Raw genomic sequence first — 20,439 nt, forward strand, 5'->3', positions numbered from 1 at the left:
GACCCGCGTTATTACAGCTTCTCGTTTTCGTTCCCAGAAGATTGCATCTTCATGCATATATTAAAAGCGACATTTCCCCCTTCATTTCTTATTACATCTTTTATTTATTGACTTTTTAAATTTTTGTTGTTTATTATAGTAATAAATTATATATTTAAAATGATGTAAAGATGAAAGTACACAATTTATCATCCACAGATAGATAGGGAGAAAGGGAGTAGTGTAGTTAACAGAAAGACAGGCTTAAAGGCTTTAAACAAATGAACATAAAATATTAATGGCATTAAAAATACTGTTACAATACATTTCGAATCGAATTAAAATTAGATATAAATTCGTTCATATTCGGGGGTACGCAGACATCTCTTTGGATGAAATTTCTGTAGAATTTTTACACACATTAATACAGATTCAGGCCAAACAAATTTCTGTACCATATTATTTCTTCATAGATCGAGGGATACCTAGTCGACGACTAGGATTCGATTTTTTCTTTTCAACGGGTTCTTCCGGTTTAGGAAGTTCTTCTGTTGGTTCCGCTGCTTTCTTTTTCAAAGCATTCGATTTCTTTTTTGTATTTACTTCATCTGATGGCCAAACATCGGATTTTTGGTTGGCTTTGCTTGCATCTTCTGTCCGAGCCCAGGATTTTCGAGTGGCTCTACTCGACTCTAACGCCTGAGAAGGCTTTTGTTGTTGGTCTTTTGAATCTTTCTTACTCCACCTCAATTTTGAAGTCGTTTCAGGATGCTCTTCCTCTTGATCGTCGTATTGGATATTTCCCTCTGGATTTTCGTCAGCTTTGCGTCCTCTTTTCCTTTTCGGTTGAGAGGTCTCTGTTTCGCTGCTAAGAGCACGCCTCCGGCGCTGGCCTGATTTCTCCACTACAACGGGTTCTACATTCTCCTCTTCGGACTCTTCAGGATATGTCGTGGATTGAACGTCACTGTCCTTATCTTCATCCTCATCTTGATCTGGATCCTGATCCTCGGCATTGCTGTCTTCTATGGAAATATTGCGACCATCCGATATACTGCGCTCTATGGCCGCTCTCAGATCTGTCGACTTAATATCAAAGTCGCGCATGGTCCCCAAGTGGAGGTAATCTGTTAGCCTGTTCTGGCTTTTAAGCTTCTTTGACAGAAGAATAATGTGTTTGTTGAAGTCCTCGATTACCATTATCACCTTGGGAATAAGACGGGTCTCTCTCAGAACTTTAGCACGTTCTGCCAGAACTTTTCGCTTTTTAATATGCTGCTGCGCTTCCTCATCAAGCGTATTAGCTTCTATGTACGTAATAAGCTCATAGACATTTGCCGGAAGTTGCTTGCCCACATCTCGTAATAGCAGTTCAAATCTGTTAAGGAAAGACAACTTAGTTTAATTCTTAAGAAAAAAACGATTGGATAAACAACTTACTTAGTGCTACGAATATTTTCAATGCCGGCATCTGATGTGTAGCTTGATATATAGTGCTTGGTCAGGTTTTTCATGACAGTGTAGTGCTGGATTAGCAGTTTCATAAGTCCGTCCATAGAAGATCCCAATGGAATGCAAACGTTGGTGAGCACCAGCAAAGTGCGAGATATGTGGATTATTTGTGTGCAAATACTACGATCCATAGCGTCCAAATTACCCCGCCAATATATTTGATCGATTTCGGGAACTACTTGGCATTTGAAGCTTAGATTGTTGGCCTTGGTCACAAAATAATCCACATCTGTGAGCTGCTTTTGGACAGCGGTGTAAAGGTGCTGCAAGCAACTCTCGGCAGTCACCGCACTTATCGACTTTAGAGTTAGCTCAACGGAATCTGATGGTGCGGCTTCATTTTGGACGCCAAGTACCAGACCCAACTGCCTGGCAACATTGTCGAAAAAGGGACCCAAGTGGGTCTTTTGCCGCTGAATGAAAAGCATTCTGTGCACCAAGCCCATTTCGCTATTAAGAATCTCGTTTTTGCTGCAAAAGCTTAAGAGCCAAGTGTAAGAATCAGTGGCGGCACGATCTCCGTAGTCAATATGATCCAACAGAATTTCAAGTGACTCCAAAAGTCCAACAGGTATTTTGGCAATAAATTCGTCTTTACAAATTGAATCATCGCTGCCATATTCCGTCATATACTCGTCCAAAACATCCTGAACAATGTAAACCACTTCCTTGTTTCGGTTTCCCTTAATAGATGCCATATCTGAAAGTTTCACCACAATAGCACATAATTTAGATCATCATTGGATTTCTTGTCTTACCAAAAGACTTGACAAAATCTTGAAACTTCTTCGAATAAGTTTCATGTGCTGTCCGTAAGCATTCCACAAAACACTGAGTGGCTAGGGCTGCGCTCTGAATGTCAAAGTCCCGCCACAACTCGGGCAGTTGCTGAATGCAGCGCTCATAAATAACCTTGGTAATGTCCGTCAACTGCTTGAAGGTACGTTTGCTGTAGGCTAGTTGCTTGTAGTCGGGCTCTAGGCGAATAGATTCCACTCTGATGGCCGTAACCGATAAAACATAACGAACAAGAGGCTCGTTGGAACGGAAGGGGACAGTTTTTTCAGGGGCAGCAAAGGCAACTATATCACTGAAAATATTTAAAAAAAAAAACAATTAAAAAGGTAGATAGAACAAATATCAAGTCAACTCACTCAAGGAGCAGATGCAGCAGTTTATCTAGAATGGCAAGATCCCAAATATTTTCAGGTTGGGTGCACATGGTCTTTACTGGGACACCATTCAATGTCAGATTGCAGGCGGATGTGCTATTATTCTTGGCCGATTGCTTCAATTGCTTATGAGCTTTTTTAGAAGCGTCACCCAAAGCCTTAAGACTATCCATCAGCTTACAATGCTGATTGAACAGCGGTAAAATCTGAGAAACAGCACCGTTTTGTGGTTTTGATCTTAGCAATAAGTGACAAATTATCCCTTCAATAATGTTAAGTTGTTGCAATGCCAGGGCGCATTTTAGATGTGTTGCTGGGGGCGCCTAAAAATAATGTATTCATATATTATCTATAATTCAAAAAGGGTTATCTTCACTTACTATGTCTTCCAATGGCAATCTGTTTGCTACCATACGGTCCACGCAAAAACCCAGGAGCCGATTCATCTCACGAGTGTCGTAGCCCGAAGGAGCTCGCTCGAAAACAGCCAAGCAGTTGGCTACGAACTGAATCAACTTGCCCAAGTTATCTTTAAGCTGAATCTCCATATGTTGATCATCGCTGGAGCTAACCAACTGATCGTAGCGAATGCGAAACACTGTGTCTAAATCATCACCAGCATCTTCTGCGGACGGGGTGTCGAAAAAGCTGCGAAAGTGCCAATCAATAACTTGCAGCACATGGGGCACTAGTTTTGCATTAAGCTCGACGGCTCTCTGAAGATCTTTATAAGATACATTTCATGAATTAATCGTGAGTTCTGAGATGAACTAAAATATTGCACAACTTACTCTCATAGAGGGTGCTTCGTATATCAAATTGTTGCTGCAAGCAGTTTCGCAGCATTCCAATAATTTCCAATGTAAGCATGTCGAAATTTCGTTGGGGATTACTCCGACTTCCCAGTGTGTTCTGGGTCATCATGGAATATCCAGAAATGCTGTGTTGCGTGCAGAAACTAGTGGCACTTGAGGTCTGGCGTATGGCATTGCTATTGTTAAGCTGTTTGAGGATCATACAGAAACCGTAAATAGCCATTCGTCGTTTTTGAATACCACTAAAAGAGCAAAAATTAGTGATATAGGGGGAAGAATGTAGTAATACTCACCTAGAGCTCATTGCCTTGCAAAGCACGTCAATCAGCGCATCGCGAACCCGATTGGAAATTTTTAACAAAGGAAGAATGAAGTTCATCATGCGCATGGATTGCTCACCAGACAACTAGAGTAGTTACAAAGATTAAATATTATTAAAAGTTGTAAAATCCCACTTGTAAACTTGCCCATTGCATGTGCTCCATAACAGTTTGAATGGTCTTAATGCACTCGGAGACTGTGTACGTGTCAGCTACACTTAAAAGAGTAAGGCATTCTAAAAAAAACCTCTTTTAATTAAGAATTATCAAGGTTGATTAGTTTAGCTACCTGAGAATTGATTCTGATCCTGGTATACTATCATCCACTCGGAAATAAGTTTTATAATGCCCTGACCGAAAATAAATCGTTTGCGTATAAACTTAGTGAGGAACGTTATGGCCAGTGTGTGCATCTTGGGCGAATTGGATTTCAGAAGGTAAAACACGAGGTGAACAAGCCCAGGCGTTATCACATCCTTCCCATCCTTGTTCTGGTCTATGAGCACCATGAACACCTGCTGCAAATCGACTTGTTTGCGCTGCAATGTATCACGGTACCACACGGAGTAGTCTGCCAATGTACGCTCTTCCTCGTTGTTCTTGATCACATTACGCAGAAAGGGTAACAAAATGGAATGGGAGATCCTTGCCGACTCTGGGTCACGATTAATGCTAGTCATCGATATGATGGCGCTGAGCATAAACGGAGTTAGGATCACATCGGGCATATGCAGGAAGTTCTGTAATTTGAGTTATGGAGCGACCAAAAATGTACATACTTTTAAAGAGCTTACCCTCAGCATTATGGCCAAGTGCTTTTCAGTGAGCTTGTACATGGTGCAGTAGTTCAAATGATGCAGGATAGTCTCCTCCGCCTCCCTTAGTTCCTTGTCCGAAAACGAGTCTAAAGAGCAGGGAATGCACAGAATACATATGGTTCAAGACTAACAGTCAAAATTAAGCTTACCAATGCTATCCAAGTTTGTGGAGTTGCTGCACATGTCGGAGAACAGACGTTTGTAATAGTTACGATAAAAGTACTTCTCCAGGGCCAGCAATGGAATAATCAACTGTGATGCAGTGCTACACATGGAGAAGAGCTGGAAGCACAGTGCTGGCAGCTCCATAGGCGACAGCTCCTGCAGGGCGCCAGAGAATTTGTTGAGGACTGTCAAGATTTCTCCACTGCTGAGGTTTATGGACCTAAGAAGAAATCACTGGTTAGGTGGAGAAGGCGAAACAATTGCAGGTTGTCACCCACTTGAACATGTCTGCAATCGGAGTAAGGATCGTGGCTGGCCATTGCATGGTCGCTATACTCCTCACGGTGGTGTTCCTAAACTCAGTTCCGTCCATGGAGACGCCGTGCAGAAGAAACCGAGGCCTGACCAAGAGCAGAGATAGTGCATCTGGCAGCAGATCCTTCCAGCCGACGCACTTGGCGTCTCCTTGCCGCATCCCGTCCATGCAGTGCTCCACGATCCAGGCCAGCTGGTCGGAGGGGAAGGTGACCAGGTCCTGGGATAGACGTGTGATCAGATCGAAGGTCTGCTTATAGCTCAGTTCCATGCTGCTTAGTCCGTCCATAAAGCTGCGAACGCAGTCGAATCGCTTCGCCACGGAATCCTTGCTATCCGGATTGAAGCCCAGGAGGAGGTAATTCCAAAAGGTTATCCCTTCGCTGCGGGTCATCGTGCTCTTGAGAGTGTTCTTTAACTATCAAAAATAAACATAAATCAGCGAAAGTATGTACGGAGTTTTGCCTTGAACTTCAGGGACTCTTACCTCCTCTACTGGAGTGTTCTGAATCAGCAATTCTAGTTCACTTTGACGCCCCTTCTCCCCCAGGCTTCGCATCCACGTCAGAATCGAGTCGCGTGCCATTCTTAACTCTTTTTTGGCAAATAAATAACAATTTAAACTAAGTGGCGCCAATTTCACCACTTACTCCAAATTAGAGATGGCAAATACACGACGGAACTATCGATAGCACTACAGATAGGCATCGATAGCTAATAACTGTGCGCGACTTTCAAAGTGATGATAATAACTAAATATTAATGAATTAGAGTCAGAATGAGAAACATCTAAAAGGCAAAACTAAACTAACTAGTACGTACTTGAATCTTTAGTTCTTCAAATTTTACATAAATTTGGAAACACATATTTTAAGTCAGGTAAATAAAGAGGTTCCGTTTCGGTATAATTAGATCAACTAATTAACATTAAAGATGTGTTGTGTGTACTTATTGTGCAAGATATCATTTGAAAAATGGCTATATTCTTATTTTTATACGAATATTTTAAGTCTCAAGTTCACCCATAGAACCATTGGTACACCATGTAATGTTTTAATCTCTTGAGGAGTATGCATCTCAAGTATACGAAATATTTCAAACACCTTTCAATATCGTCTAGCATTGCTCAGTTTCAGGCCGAAGCAGCTCTAGTGAAGAGTGACTTAAGAGCGTTGAAGTCGAACTGAAAGCTCTGCTGGCTTGCTTTATGTGGCTCTTAGATGGGAGTATCCATCCGTTTCCCTTCACCATCACCCCCTTTGGACTACGATCTGGCGTATAAAACCAAAAGCTAGGCTGCAGCGCCACCAGTTGCGTGAAGCCAATCGCCAAGTGATCAAGTGAAAATAAGAAGTACCAAATTTAAATACGAAAAATGCGCGGACAATTGAAAACCCTGGGAGTGGGATGTGCGGTACTGGCAGCGGTGCTCCTTCTTCTGGCCGGGAGCAGCGAGGCGAGGCCCATGGACCTGTACGACGACGTGAGCGACTTCTTCGACGCCATCTCGCTGGACGATGTGGCCAACACCGGGCGCAACACTCATCCGGAGCAGTTCTGCCTGATGCCGGCGCGCAAGGGAGTCTGCCGGGCTCTGATCCCCCGATGGCGCTACGATCCGGAGCAGAAAAAGTGCGTGGAGTTCAAATTTGGCGGCTGCGACGGCAACGAGAACAACTTCTCCAGCTACAAGGACTGCATGTCCACCTGTGAGGGCATGTAAGGACCTCCGAATCCAGATCCGGATGGGGATCGGCCTTTCACGGCGGACGTGTTGCCAAAGGCGCCTGCTTTTCCTTCGAGCTCTGAAAAATAGCGAAACAAAGGCAGAATACTCTACTTTAAAACTCACGCACATCACAATCCATGCGATTAACCGTCTCTTCTACCTAATATTTATGTAGTTTCTGTCATTGATCCATTTATGTTGTATTTTTTGGGTGTTCGACGCCCGCCACCCATCTAGAGCTTAAGTTATTGTGATAAAATATTTTTATGGAATAAAACATTTTATAGAAAATAAATTTGGAGTCTTTTTTACTGATGTGAGGAATGGCAAAGTGGGAGGTTTTTCTTACATAGAAAAATTAAAGTAGGTATGGAACCACTTCGGAATATTACTTATTTGGTTTTCATAAACCAAGTTTCACTCCACAGAACATATAAGTTTCACATAACGTGATTCTCTTTAAGCAAAGTATTCACCACCAAGTATTCACGTACATTGTTCTTGAATTGAGAGCCATCGTTTTTAAAAACCGCGTAAGTACATTTTGTTATCACTGTTTTCAATACTAGACCGAAATGGTGATAAACGAAAAGTTAAATTGAGTTTATTTTACAACTTTATGATAAGTATGCGCTACTGACTGGACTAATAGTTTATTTGTTGAGACATACAATGTACATAAATAACGCAAGTTCAATTTTATTTGAGCAAAATGAAAATATTTGCAACTTCCAAAATATCGTTACGTTTTTGAGAACATTTTCAACTCAGATGAGAAAGTCAGAGTTTTCTCTGTGTAGTACAGTTCGTAGTATAAACATTTCAATTAACATTCTAAGTGTTACAGAATATATATTAAATGATTTTTTAATAAGAATTTTTGCGATGGAATCTGCGCCGCCATTCTGAAAAGCGCAGATGTAAAATAAAACTGACAAAAAGAACAACTAATTTAAAAAGAAAAGGCAGGAAGCTGCATAAAGGGACAGACTTCTTGAAAATGTATTAAAGTTGAATTCAAATACAATTTTTTCTGGCTATATCATACAACAATAGAACAGTCTAGAAAAGGCTATATGTGTATGGCAGCCTTGTTTTGAATGCTAGTTTAGAATGCAAGCCAATGCTATAACCGTAGTTTCTAGATAATTCTCGCTGTTTCAAATGTTTGTTGATAACCAAACAATCTCTTAAAAACAGAGCTAAAGATAGATAACTGGTTGTCTGAATATTTATAAACATAGTAGTAAACTACTGATTGGGTTACCTAAGCCAAAACCCGCGAAAACAATTTTCAACGGCCTCAAAAGTGTGAGAGATTGCTTGGCGCAATTGCCAGAGGCCAATATCAGCTTAACTTTCATAGATTTCACTTGGAAATGGTCCAAAGCGGAGCTCAAGCTCTCAATGCAAAACTGGCCCATTCATGCGATCGGTGATCAATCGATCGATCGATCGCAGAGCCAAGCAATAGCAAACAAGATCACAAGCTGCAAAGGTCAAATACGGGTGGATGAGTGGACCACGTAGTTGGGTCTAGGCAAACCACTACGTCAGCGGTAGAAAAACGCACGGATGGGGTACGGTACGTCATTCGGACGTGGACAGATGGACAAACAACCGGTGAGACACTGATTCCAACACCGAATCCGAACCAAAGTCAAAGCAAGTAAACATAAACAATTGAAAGGTGCGAATTCATATTTATACTAAGCTATTGGCAATAAGCCAGACGAAGTAAAGAAAGAAATAACCCAATATCTGATTCAGCCAATATGCATAATTTGAATTCGAAGACGGAGTCGTCGAAGCGAAACGCCGCCGAGGGCAAAAGCCCGACTTGGGTTCGGACTAGGGTCTCGATCTGGGACTGGGCAATTTTCCAAGATTATTAATGTGCGGGCCTGCACCCGTTCGTATAAATAGTTAATGGGCTCGTTTGCGAACAACAAAATCGTTGGATCAATGACCTGAAGCCGCTTGCCAAAACAAAATGCGAAAATGCGGGCCCAACCGGGGAGTTACAACATCCCCAACGGCAAATGGACCGGCTGCTGCTCCAGCTCCATCAGTGTTTTTGATACCCTTCCACAGAGAGACTCTGGACATTGGTCAATCCCAATTCATTCGACTGCTCCAGGGAACTAAATCATTTCAATCCGAGAAAACAAATAAATTCTTGTTTTATTTTTAGAAACTGGATGTCAACATTCCATTTATTGATTACATGTGGCATCTTTTTTTAATGAAACAGTTTAGAAAAGTATAACTTTAATAGATTCCTGTTGCAGAAAGCAAAAATTTGGCTTTGCACTTACAAGTTGTAATAGAAAGCCGATTGCAACTCACAAATGTATTTATATATATTTACTACATTGTGAACACTAGCTTTATAACTTTTTCGAACTCAGAGTGACTCCTTTGTAAACCAAACCATAAAATTCTGTAAAGGAATCAAAGTTCCCATTTTATGTTAACGTTATTATATACATAAATCTATAAAAGTCTCCGATTGAAGAGTGTTTTGCAGTGCCCTTCCGTGTTTCTCTTAAAAACTGTCTCTCACCCTACCCCAATCAATGTTATAATTTATTAAGTTGGATTTACTAATTCACAATGAAATTGGCTCAACAATTCTACAATATCGAAGGGAAGTGAGGGGAGCGGCATTGGAGCTTCAATCAAGTTTGCGCATGCGCAACTTTTCTTTTCGCAATGCCGACAGGCGGGTTCCGAACTCGGCTAAGCTTCTGGCATATTCTCGCCATTGGCCAATCGGCAATATACCATACAACAATACAAATGGCTAACAAAATGCTGCTGAGGAGTCAATAAACCTTTTTAACCTGCATATCCATAGCAGCAGCAACAACAACCATTGCAACAAAGGCAGCCAGCATGGAAAAATAATGGCAAAATAGGAGCTAAAGAAATTTGAAAAATTTTCGCCGTTTGTTGTGGCTAAAAATAATTAAAATGCAGCACGCCATGAAAACCTCACAATAACAAATTTTCCGCCTTTTCAGCGGCAATAAAACAAATGCAATTTTAAATCGCAATTGTTTGCTTACCGAACTTATGCATGTATTTATTTAAGACACGTACGCTGAGCTGACATAAGTGCAGCGGCATCACGAGTCGGGCGACCACAGGTCCCAACAACAAACCCTCGGCGGATGGAGCTACCCATCCTCCAAAACATGCCCCTTTACCGCCAGCCGCCCAAGTCGATGAACCTTAGTGTAAGCAGCCAGTAAAAGTCGGTTCTTTGTTTTTTCCCGCTGCTTTTTGAGCCGGCGAAGCTGGTGGTGGGAAAAATACATAGTAGTAGTAATAAACAAGACAAGCCCAGCATTGTTGGTGCAGCTGATAGTGCAAATATGCATAAAAGCGCAAACAACGAAGCTACCATGCATAATGGAAATGATAAACGAAAAGCAGGGAGCTCAAGTCTCGCCTTGTTTACGTGGCGTATACGTAACGACAGAAGTGCAATTTAGGAGCTTCCGTTTTTACTTGTAATCGGGAAAACGAGTGCCTCGACTATCAGATACCCGTTAATCAGTTAAGAAACTTTAAAAAAATACAAATTTTTCGTTTCATCTGCCTTACATCTTTACGTTCTACGTTTTTCACTTTTGTCTAACTTATTTGGCTGTAACGTCACTAGTCGGTTTCTTCCAAGAAACTGACGAAAAATGATTACGTATTAACTTATACTCCGATTTAAAAAATTTACGGCGTGCTGGAAGGTATTTACAATAGGAATATAATAAAGTGTGTTTTATATTGTAATCTTTGAAAACGTAGGTGGCTTGTGGGCGTTCCGTTGGGCGTGGAACCCTGCTGAAATACACTTCCGATGCTTAATAATCTTTAGAATCACATATGTACTTAATCTCAACTTTCTAGCTTTTAAGGTTTACGAGACGCTCATACGGACGTTTTTGTGGGTGTTAGCGTGTGGGTGGAAAGAATCTCCAGAATCCACACGCTTAATACCAACTTTGTAGCTTTTATAGAATTCGAGAAAACAGCGTTCTTACGGACAGAGGGACATGTACCAATTCGGCTATTGATCGTGATCTAGAATTTGTATTCTTTATAGGGTCGGAAGCGCTTTTTTCTGCCTTTTACCTATTTTTCATCATATTTTTGCATATTTCCTAAGAGTAAAGGGTATACAAATAATAATAAAAGACTGTTTTTATTTATATTGTTATTGAAAAAAAAATTTTCAATTTATTTTAAAAAATCTTCAAAAGTATTGGCGTCAGACTACAGACTTTAGCTCTAGCTATTATAGTTTACAATATCTCAGCGTGCCTTCGAACGGGCAAACAGACAGACATGGCTAGATCTACTCAGCTAGTGATCCTGATCAAGAATATATTTAATTTGTGGGGTCGGAAACGCTATCATCTTTAAATCCCGGTGAATATAATATATTCTAAGCTCTCTAACGCGTACATAGCGCAAAAGATATGAGGATAAATATTAGTAAATGCGGCACTTAAAAAACGAGAAAACGGTGATCGGAGGGTTGATATGGAACGTTCCATATATTCTTTTACTCTACAAGCAACTGGGTATAATATTTGTGCATGCGTGATACTACGATGGAGAAAAACGTATCTTTGGATTAATTTTGATACAAATTTTGAAAAGTACATACATTGTTTAAAACAAATTTTACAATTTGAGTTTTTTTTTATCTTTTAATCAATCTATTTTATTTTATATTCCGTGTGATTTAAAAAATATTTATTAATTGTTAAAAGAAAGAAGTGTTATTTCTGAATTGTCAAAGCATAAATATTTTTTGGCAGTTTTTAGTTAAAAAATCAAAATCAAAGCAAAAATATAATTGTATATGTATTTTAAAAATTTTATCCTGTCCCTGGTTTCATAATCGTGGAGTTTTTTTGCATTAAGCAACTTTACCTCAATAAATTTTGTTCTAGATTTCAAACGTTTACAACAACTCTCAACAACTGTACTGAAATACACGGGCTATAAGTTGTTAGTAAGATATTTTAAACTGACAAATGCGTATAAAGTTTTCGACCAAAAAACTCGATACTAGAAATTTTGTATGTAGAATTAATATTTTGTTTTAAAAAATAACATAAATAAATCAAAGCAATGTTCCGATGAAAAATTCCATAGAGCATCTTATCACTCTTTCGTTTTGATAAAACCAAAATACGTAATAAAAAGTTGGGCTCTTCATAGATAACACAAAGCAGTGACACAATTCGCATGCTCAACACTTATCTTGTACAGTGGAAAAATACAATTCCACAGGCCAGAAGAAAGCAAAAAACTGATGAACTTTAGTTAATATATAATTTATCGACTTTTCCAATTGCTAAATACAATAATATATAATTATCATAGACTAAAATGTAAATATACTTTTGCATATATATTCCGATTCTTTAATATGTATATATACGTTTTATTGGATTTGCATCTTTCCGTTGATTAGAGCAATCAATCTATAGGCGTACGAGCTTAACTTTCCTTTAAATATGCTCTCTGTTGTTGGCGTAGCAAAATATGATCATGTTTTAAGGATTATGCTATGTTTTAACTTGTACAATTTCCGATTGGATTGCTTGTTAACATACTCAATAGTATTAGCGTAACTAGATCTAAGTATTATCGTTAGTTCTCTCGTTTGCTATGTTTCAATTATCGTCAACTTTCGAGATGCATATGCCTCTTATTTAGCGCAACATTTCGCTTGCTTTGTTTTCGTTTTTGATATAACATTTCGACATTTTGGCTTGAATCAGAGGATGGTGCGTGGTATATGGCTTAAAGATCGGGTAATCCTGCACAGAACACAAATGCAGAAGCACTGAAACATGGTGAAAACCAAAGCGGAGCCGGGTGTGTGCGTGTGAGGAAGGGAGCGAGTAGTAAATATTAGCAGGCAATGTCCGTGGCGACGCTCTTGATACTCTCGGAGCTGAAGTGCACGCAACCGTACTTGCAGACCAGCATCCACACATATGGAATGAAGAACTCCTCAGGAGCGTCCTCCTCGACGTACTTAAACTTAAGATCCGGGAATTTCTGTAAGGAAGAGACGGGATACATAAATATATTGACTATTAGAGAGACTTTCAAAACTTACTCTCAGCCGGTCGCTCGACCACTGACTGGCACCCTTGGAAATAACCTCGAGTACCTCGTTAACGCCAAGCTCACCTCGCTGCTCCTGCACACGCTGCAGACGCGAGGAAAAGAAACCAACAACCTGTCAAAGAGGAAAAACATAAGGTTCACAGAACAACATAGTTAAATAATGCTCCAAACTCACCATGTCGATGTTTTGAATGACATCCTGGAAGGCGTGATGACTGCGGAAGCCCTCGAAGACGCTTCGCTTGTACAGAAGCGTATACACCAAGTTGGGACAGTAAACCAGCTGGTTTGTGAGGCAGGAGTTTAAAATTTCCAAAACCATGCGCAACACCTCCTCCAGCACGCTCAGATCCTGTAGCATGTCCTCCGGTGTCGTCGACACGTTGACAAATACTGCGCTGTCGGCTGGCTCTTTGAGTTGCGCATCCAGACGCGTGTGCTTCCGGGCCAGCGTTTCAAACAGCGAGACCAGCCGCTGTGCGACGTACGGATGCAGTGCGCGGAAGTGGCCGGACATGTTGGCCAGCGCCGCCAGGCAATTGGTGTGCAAGTACTTGTCGCGCATCTTCAGCATGTTGTACTGTATGGTGCGGATGACGATCAGAATGAGGATGCCGCCAAGCGATATCTCCGATATGGTGCGCTCCGTGTACCATGTGATGTTTTTCAACATCTGATAGAAGGAATATGGGTTAGTTAGGTTACTTTAAAGTGGATGCAGTGGTCTTACAATAGTGTGCACGTTCTTGTTGAAGCCCTCGTCCTCACTCAAGATCAGCAGGACGATCAGCGACATGTAGATGTGATGTGAGTTGCTGTCAGGAGCATTGTACAGTGTCTGGAGAATGGGTATCACCAGCTGCTCTAGATCCTGTTGCTGCATGACGAACCGGTAGAAGCGCTCGTTTCGATGAAGCAAAAGGTAGAGCAGCAACGTGGCTTGGTCGATGGTGACGATGAGGCACAAAGTCTCATACACCGCCGAGAAGTCAATTTGGAAGGAGACAGCACCCTGCTTCGGCGAATCCTTGGAGTCGGCGCAACCAAAAAGGCTTGTCCGGTACGCGTTGTCTTGCGCCGTGCAGTGGTTCGTCAAGATCAGGATCAGCAGAAGACTCTGGTTGGCCAGCGGATAGTGCGTGCGAAATCGCTCCAACAGCTCGCCGCCACCGGCTGCTTGGCCCGACTTTAGCACGTCTGGTTGCTTACGGAACGTAAAGATGGAGAGCAGCGACTCGGCGATGCCAAAGACGAAGGATCCGGCTGAGCTGGAGCCGAACATGGTGTTCGGCACCTCCACCATCCGCGCCACAAAGTGCAGCAGTGCCGACATTAGCACGTTGGCGTGCTGGCACTTGAAGACCGTGCGGAACACGATCGACTTGTCCGTAGGCTGCTGTGCGAAAAGGTGCACCGACAGCAGGGTGATAAGCATATTCACGGCCTCCAGGTGCAGGTGGTAGGTGAACTCCTTCACGGGGATCACAACGATAAGATTGACCAGCGCATCGATGAAGGTCTCAAACTTAGATCCGTCCACAATCACCGGCACCGCCGCCGACTGTTCGGTTGCCTCCATGGCAATGGTGGCGCTTTCCGCAGGCGTCTGCTGCTGCTGCTCTAAGGCCGCCTGCAGCAGCTCGGCGCTGGGCATCGCCTCAAAGTGCTGCAGCAGCTGGAACTCGGAGCCCGTCTCGTTGATGTACTTGACCAGGCTACGGATGATGAAGAGCGCGTTGAAGGTCTGCCACACGTGCATGTTACTCTCCTGGTCGGACAGCGACAGCAGCTCGCTGGTCTTCTCCAGGAACACGGTCACCAGGGAGCCGAAGTTGCCCGTCTTAAGGTTGTTGCCGATGAAGGACTGGCACAACGCCTCCAGTCGGCTGTCCAAGTTCAGCTGGTCCTGGCTAAAAGACCCCAAGCCCATTCCCGCGATTAGCACTGCTGACGTTGCCGCACCACTCCTCCGCTCACCTGCTTTCCGGTAGCACTATGTTGTAGTTGAGCAGTCCGTTCCAGAAGGCCTCGTCATCGTGGGCGATGTGCTGGCGGCCCACGAAGCGCTGGAGCCAGGAGTTGGACCCCAGGTCGGCCGTCCTGCTGACGTTGATGCCCATTCCGCAGTCCGAAAGATTGCTGTTGGCCGGCCAATGGTTATATTGGTGGCACGTCACTTGATCATTGGGCGGGGTGAGGGGGTGAATGCTAGTGTGACCCTCGCGCGGCGTTGTGGAAATCTGCAATATGGGGCTGTGCTGCCACTCAGTTTTTTTGAGTCGATGGCGCGAAATTTAAAATACTTCTGACAGCACTTGAATCCATTAAAAAGTGTTTGACCTGCAACAAGCTGCATGTATAAATAGTAATAATAAACCTTTTGCTTTTGGTACTTAGATTGCAATAACAGTATCATCAAACTCTTTAAAAAACTTAAGACATTTTTCGAATTTCTTTACATTTTTGTATGATTCGGTTCAAGTATTATCGGATATCTTTGATATATCTATCTTTGATAACTATATATCATCCATCATGATAATTTTACGCCATTTGTTTTTATATTACAATCATCCTTCAGGAAGTCGACCAATTTCCAACACTAAAAATTTTACAAAATCCATGATTAATTTATTTATTTCGAACTTCGAATAGAATCTGACTAGCAGATGTAGGATTGGTTATTCAATATTGGTTATATCAGAATATTTAAAATGACAAACAGAAATAAAAATCATAAGTTTCGAATTGAATAGAATGCATTTATTTGAATACGGAACTACAACTAGTTTGTTTCTTGGATACTGACGCAGCCTGCTCGGCGATCTGCTATCCAACGAAGTCATTATTGTGTCTATCCCTTCTTACTTAGTCGTTTCTCTGGTTTGCACACAACTTGTAACTAAATATACGTATATGATAGACTTGTTTACACATAAAATATATAAAACAAAAAGGGCAACAAAAGAGTGTAGGAAAATTTGGGATTTCCGTAAATTTAGCGAATCTCTATCTCCTTCATTCAGTTTGTATGCTGATTGGCTACGTTCATACACGATTTATCACAAATTTATTCCTTTTAGTTGGCGCTGCATGGTGTGCATGTGTAAACAAGAAAATATCCATCTATCTATATATGCCCAGATAGATCCCTATCGTCCTGCATCGGTTCCGCTCAATTTAACGAAAATATTTCAAATCAAGCCTCCATGTCCGAGTTCCGGTTGAGTCTGTGGTGAGTGGATGACTTAACTTAGGTAAATATACACGATGATGACGGGTGATGAACTAATCGAATGTGTGATCTCGGGACATGGCGCTGTGGCTCCTCATCGCTCCTCCTGCCGCTGGTGTTGGCATTGCTCCAATCTTCGTTTCACTCCTTGGCTAGATCCCCATCCTAGAGCTTGCGCAGGCCCTGGTGCTTCTGCTTCTTGGCCAGCAGCTGCTTAAGGCTGAACGAGGACAGCGCGATGCCGAAGACCGCCAGCATGGTGGCCGAGCGGGTCACCACACGGTTGGGCGACGCCGAGCTGGTGGTGTAGCCATGGCTGCAGTGTGTCGTAGCTTGTGCGGACAACGGCGGCGCCTGCGGAAGATAAGATAGGAGAACCGATATAGTTGTCGGGTATTTATAGCTAGGCAAACAAACAATAAACTTGGCCCACTGCCTGATGCCCCCCGCCCACATAGACAAACTGCGCAGCAGAAACATTCTACGCAGGCCGTCGGCAACCCGGTTCAAGTGCTCCGGCCACGCGAAAGCGATTACCCCACATGTTCCCACGTTCATTGAACTGATTACAGAGGGTCGATGTAATGCTTTGTTGATAAATCCACCTGCTATAATTTTCGTTGTATTACATTCCTGGTGACGTCTATTTGCCCTATCAGTTGTATGCAGATTGGCATCCAATCCCGGCTTGAAATGGATCGCCGCATGACGCAGTTTCCGCGACCTCCTTTCCAAAGTTCACATCTACTGATTGGATGGCCTCTCTTCGCTCTTCAGCGCTATCTCTGTCCACTTGAACATGCTCTAGACGCGTGCCGCGTATTAATAATCCTCAACTTGCGTTGCCAAAAAAAAAATAACCAGCTGAATTGTTTATAAATAAACGAACTTGAATTCTTGTCCGGTGCTTGCATGCATAATTCCATATGCAAATTTATTTTAAATACTCAAGTTGGGTAAAAAGCCAGCTGATTATGGTCGAGGTGACGAGAGCTTCGCATCCTTGGTGATTTCCAGGTGCTCGATCAAGTGTCTCACAGCCTGCGTGCGAATTCCTCTGCCGTTGGTTCCTCTGGCCTGCTGCTTGGGTCGTCTTACTCCGCTACGAGCAGAGGGCTTTGGCTCCGCGGAATGGCGCTTGATGGCGTCGAGGAAGGGCATGGCGGGATTCAGCTCGGGAATGCTGATAATTATGTTGACAGCTGGCGGCGATTGTGTCGGTGTCTGTGGCTGAGTCGATGCTTTCTTGGGCGGAGTACTGAAGGGATCTCCCTTGGGTTTAATACTATTAGACGTCTTTATACTGGCGGGCACTAGGGGTATCTCCATTTTGCCTTGCCAGCTAGGCCCAGCAGAAGTCTTGACTGGAGCAGCCACTTCCTGCTTAACTTTAAAACTATGAGTTTGTGTGGTTTTTAGCTTGGGAGGAGTCCTAAGTTTGAATGGGAGGGGTTCTTCCCGATTGGCTATCACAGCTTTTGCTGGTTCTTTGTGTTCGGGAATGTTTTCCTGTAGGAAGCTCAAATCCGGAAGGCCCAGTGTAGGACAGGGCTTTACTTCTGCATCCTCTGGAGACCGAGGATCCGGCATGGAGCTGAGATTCATAATTGATACAGGGGGCGCTCCAACGGATTCGGTTGCTGTGGCCGGAGTCAGTTGCTGCAGCAATTCCAGTATAAAATTGTCGTCATCATCTGGAGAATTCTCTGAGCCTAGAACAGCTTCCATCGTAGGCAGATTGTTAGACTCCAGAGGAGGTGGAGGCAGATTGGTAGGCTCGAGAGGAGGTGGCGGCAGACTGACGGATTCAAGAGGAGCTGGAGCCTCCATTTCCAGCTCCTCATCCGAGGAGACCTCGTCGTTGTGAGGCCACAAGCAGCTCCTGGACTCACACTTCAAGAGCTGCTCCTCGAGACTTATGTAGAAGTAGCGTAGCTTGTGACTCCTGCCCAGACCTTGGCACTCCAGGCACGCGTCTCCCGGCTGCAGTTGCTCCATTGCGTGCGGGGATTGTGGTTGGGGGTTCGCCTGGCCGGAACACTCAGTGGTTGCCCCCAAATGGCGCATGTTGTCCCCTGTTTTTCTGGTTTAATGTGCGAGTGCTCACCTGACCGAAGGTTAAACGGAAAGCGTACAGGCCGAGATTGGTTGTTTTCATGGTCCGTTGCAGTTCCAATCCGATCGGGACCTGCGAATGGAGAGCACGGTATCCGGTTATTCGAGCTTACATAACCCGAATTGATTTTTCCCTGGTGCTGCTCGCTGCTTGCAAGCGACAGCACAGAAAGCTGTTTCTTATCACTTACGTTTCGGGTGCTAATGAAAACTGAGTGTCCGTCTGCGCTCTCTGATTATCCGCGATTGCAGGTGCAGCCGATTAAACCAGCAACGTTGCTACAATTTGGCGAGCAAATGAAAATCAAGAAAATAAAACGATTTAGAACACATGTGAGCGGAGCGAGAGCGAAAGGGATGCAGGATTAGAGGTGGGGCTGTAAGTGGCTACGATACTATCGCTTTATGGAGCACTTTTGTGCTTCGATAGTCAGTCAGGGTATTCAATTGTTAAACTTAGTTTTTACCAGTTGTCAGATAAATAAATGTAGATTTTTTAACGTAACTAAAGTTATACAGTTTACAAAGTAAACTTCGGTTCAAGGAATGAAAGTTCAGAAAGTTCGTTTAAAATTTAAAATGATTCACATTTCGCTTTGGCTGGAAATCGATTGTTCATAAATACATTTTTGCATTGAGGCCTGACAAGTCTAAAAAAGTCTATTTCCTTTTCTTATTTCTTACACTTATAATCCTTTTTTCCGACCGCAACGTTAAATAAACCGAAAAAGAAAAACACAACAGTTAGATTCAAACATCCAATGTGTATTAAACCGTATTTACTTTGGAGAGCTTATGTACTTTACTTTATCAAGCCCTTATTTACTATGGATATTCTGGATAAGCTATCTTGTGAACTGTCAAGTGCATTTTAAGTTTTGATTCAGACATATAACAGTTTTACCTACGTGGGTATTTATTTAAATCATGATTGGTATCAGTACTTGGCTAGGGAAATCTTCGATTGATTCTTTCTTAATTTGGTCAATGTATTAAAGAGAGCAATAATCAAAGAGCCGTACCAACACCTCGACCCCGACATTAAATGCTGTGCTCCCTTCTTCCTCGTGTAAGTCCTTAACTAACAATAAAATGAGACATCGCTCATGTGTATATGTCTCAATTATATATAACATTGACTTTATTACTGCCGTTTGGTAGTGTATTCGGTAGGTTTTCATGTAACAAGTATAAATTTAGAAAAACCCTTTTAGCGAACCTCATTCAAAAAATTGCGCAACTGCTGTGTGCAGTGTGCCCGTCTTAGAAATATATAACAAAATACCGATGGGCTGCCAGCGATGCCACCCCAACGGAGAGCAGTGATTATTACAAACTGACTTTGGAATTTCCCAAATTTTGCCTTTGTTTCAGGCCCAGCAATCTGCGACGGATCTGTCCTTGGAAAATATAGAAAAGGTTATCATTTAATTTCAATTTTTTCCTGTCAGCTGTTTCGCTCGCTTCAAACCGGAGTTTACCAACACTATCGTTTTTGTGGGTTTCGTTGTTGGACTTCATTTCATAATTCGCTAAACAGACTAAGTAAATTATCCGCACGAAATGGAACTTTCCGAGGGAGTCAAGGAGCGCCTGGGAGTTGTTGTTGGCGCCGTGCAGACGGGATTCCACTGGGGATTTGTTCCCCTTGTCCTGTATTTGGGTGAGTTTTGGTTCATGTTTTCTGCCCATCCGCACGCGGCTGGGAAGAAGAAGCAGCCGCGGAATGTTGTTACCCGACATTGATTTTGTCCAATTTGTATTTACACAGGCTTTATGAAGGGAGCTGAGCCCGGCATGCCGCCGTTGAACGTCTTCAGCCTGTTGTGGCAATAGAAAATGGCCAGCCGACCGAAACATGACCATTTTCCCATCGCGTTCCCCGCATTTTGATTCTGATTGGATTCCTGGGCACTTGCGCAGTACCTGCAGTTATTGGAAATAAATTTATGTTACAAAAAATTCAACTTGTGCCATGTATCCTTGAAACAAGCGATTTTCCAACATAAACCACAATCTAGATCCTATACCGTCAATAATTATTATTTGGGTATTTTAGCGCAGTTCGCCGGCGAGTGGGTGGATTTTGTGGCTAGCCTAACTTGGCC

At 42.7% G+C, this 20,439-nt stretch overlaps 6 protein-coding genes across 7 annotated transcripts; 2 read left to right on the forward strand and 4 right to left on the reverse strand.

The window, feature by feature from the left end:
• Positions 1 to 80: 80 nt before the first annotated feature.
• Positions 81 to 5,761, reverse strand: FANCI (Fanconi anemia complementation group I). The gene is made up of 13 exons (XM_017085770.4): positions 5,584 to 5,761; positions 5,060 to 5,514; positions 4,766 to 5,001; positions 4,593 to 4,702; positions 4,088 to 4,538; positions 3,946 to 4,034; positions 3,772 to 3,884; positions 3,455 to 3,720; positions 3,044 to 3,387; positions 2,646 to 2,986; positions 2,250 to 2,581; positions 1,420 to 2,191; positions 81 to 1,357 (listed from the first exon to the last, which is right to left on the reverse strand). The coding sequence occupies exons 1-13, from the start codon at positions 5,680 to 5,682 to the stop codon at positions 439 to 441; spliced, it is 4,527 nt and encodes a 1,508-aa protein (XP_016941259.3). The 5' UTR covers positions 5,683 to 5,761; the 3' UTR covers positions 81 to 438.
• Positions 5,762 to 6,388: 627 nt separating this feature from the next.
• Positions 6,389 to 7,120, forward strand: LOC108017897 (kunitz-type serine protease inhibitor bitisilin-1). Its single transcript, XM_017085067.4, has one exon. It carries the CDS (start codon positions 6,472 to 6,474, stop codon positions 6,817 to 6,819), a length of 348 nt encoding a protein of 115 aa, XP_016940556.3. The 5' UTR covers positions 6,389 to 6,471; the 3' UTR covers positions 6,820 to 7,120.
• Positions 7,121 to 12,155: 5,035 nt separating this feature from the next.
• Positions 12,156 to 15,187, reverse strand: LOC108017770 (dymeclin). The gene is made up of 5 exons (XM_017084890.4): positions 14,959 to 15,187; positions 13,712 to 14,891; positions 13,157 to 13,654; positions 12,971 to 13,093; positions 12,156 to 12,909 (listed from the first exon to the last, which is right to left on the reverse strand). Exons 1-5 carry the CDS (start codon positions 15,099 to 15,101, stop codon positions 12,760 to 12,762), a joined length of 2,094 nt encoding a protein of 697 aa, XP_016940379.1. The 5' UTR covers positions 15,102 to 15,187; the 3' UTR covers positions 12,156 to 12,759.
• Positions 15,188 to 15,722: 535 nt separating this feature from the next.
• On the reverse strand, positions 15,723 to 18,710 carry LOC108018191 (uncharacterized). Its single transcript, XM_017085701.4, has 3 exons — positions 18,523 to 18,710; positions 18,324 to 18,404; positions 15,723 to 16,570 (listed from the first exon to the last, which is right to left on the reverse strand). Exons 2-3 carry the CDS (start codon positions 18,372 to 18,374, stop codon positions 16,382 to 16,384), a joined length of 240 nt encoding a protein of 79 aa, XP_016941190.1. The 5' UTR covers positions 18,375 to 18,404; positions 18,523 to 18,710; the 3' UTR covers positions 15,723 to 16,381.
• Positions 17,111 to 18,317, reverse strand: LOC108018190 (zyxin). 2 transcript variants are annotated; one of them, XM_070994962.1, is made up of 2 exons: positions 18,034 to 18,317; positions 17,111 to 18,003 (listed from the first exon to the last, which is right to left on the reverse strand). In XM_070994962.1, exons 1-2 carry the CDS (start codon positions 18,281 to 18,283, stop codon positions 17,189 to 17,191), a joined length of 1,065 nt encoding a protein of 354 aa, XP_070851063.1. In that variant the 5' UTR covers positions 18,284 to 18,317; the 3' UTR covers positions 17,111 to 17,188. The 2 variants fall into 2 exon arrangements, with proteins under 2 accessions (XP_070851063.1, XP_016941189.1); XM_017085700.2 differs by having other exon boundaries at positions 17,111 to 18,317.
• A 1,058-nt stretch (positions 18,711 to 19,768) lies between the features above and the next one.
• Tom7 (Translocase of outer membrane 7) lies at positions 19,769 to 20,358 on the forward strand. The gene is made up of 2 exons (XM_017085440.4): positions 19,769 to 19,994; positions 20,103 to 20,358. Exons 1-2 carry the CDS (start codon positions 19,895 to 19,897, stop codon positions 20,165 to 20,167), a joined length of 165 nt encoding a protein of 54 aa, XP_016940929.1. The 5' UTR covers positions 19,769 to 19,894; the 3' UTR covers positions 20,168 to 20,358.
• Positions 20,359 to 20,439: the final 81 nt, after the last annotated feature.

Source organism: Drosophila suzukii, chromosome 2R (assembly GCF_043229965.1).
Source record: "Drosophila suzukii chromosome 2R, CBGP_Dsuzu_IsoJpt1.0, whole genome shotgun sequence".
Taxonomy (NCBI): domain Eukaryota; kingdom Metazoa; phylum Arthropoda; class Insecta; order Diptera; family Drosophilidae; genus Drosophila; species Drosophila suzukii.

Bases quoted from the DNA above. Each gene is read 5' to 3' on its own strand.
- LOC108018191 (XM_017085701.4), bottom strand. From the start codon at position 18,374: ATGAAAACAACCAATCTCGGCCTGTACGCTTTCCGTTTAACCTTCGGT. The intron at 16,571-18,323 runs GTGAGCACTCGC...TATCTTCCGCAG, and splicing joins TCCGTTTAACCTTCGGTCAG to GCGCCGCCGTTGTCCGCACA.
- LOC108017897 (XM_017085067.4), top strand. From the start codon at position 6,472: ATGCGCGGACAATTGAAAACCCTGGGAGTGGGATGTGCGGTACTGGCA.
- LOC108017770 (XM_017084890.4), bottom strand. From the start codon at position 15,101: ATGGGCATCAACGTCAGCAGGACGGCCGACCTGGGGTCCAACTCCTGG. The intron at 14,892-14,958 runs GTGAGCGGAGGA...GGGGTCTTTTAG, and splicing joins ATAGTGCTACCGGAAAGCAG to CCAGGACCAGCTGAACTTGG. The intron at 13,655-13,711 runs GTAAGACCACTG...TCCTTCTATCAG, and splicing joins ACAAGAACGTGCACACTATT to ATGTTGAAAAACATCACATG.
- LOC108018190 (XM_017085700.2), bottom strand. From the start codon at position 18,283: ATGCGCCATTTGGGGGCAACCACTGAGTGTTCCGGCCAGGCGAACCCC.
- Tom7 (XM_017085440.4), top strand. From the start codon at position 19,895: ATGGAACTTTCCGAGGGAGTCAAGGAGCGCCTGGGAGTTGTTGTTGGC. The intron at 19,995-20,102 runs GTGAGTTTTGGT...GTATTTACACAG, and splicing joins TCCCCTTGTCCTGTATTTGG to GCTTTATGAAGGGAGCTGAG.
- FANCI (XM_017085770.4), bottom strand. From the start codon at position 5,682: ATGGCACGCGACTCGATTCTGACGTGGATGCGAAGCCTGGGGGAGAAG. The intron at 2,192-2,249 runs GTAAGACAAGAA...TGAAACTTTCAG, and splicing joins AGATTTTGTCAAGTCTTTTG to ATATGGCATCTATTAAGGGA. The intron at 1,358-1,419 runs GTAAGTTGTTTA...TTTCCTTAACAG, and splicing joins GAAAATATTCGTAGCACTAA to ATTTGAACTGCTATTACGAG.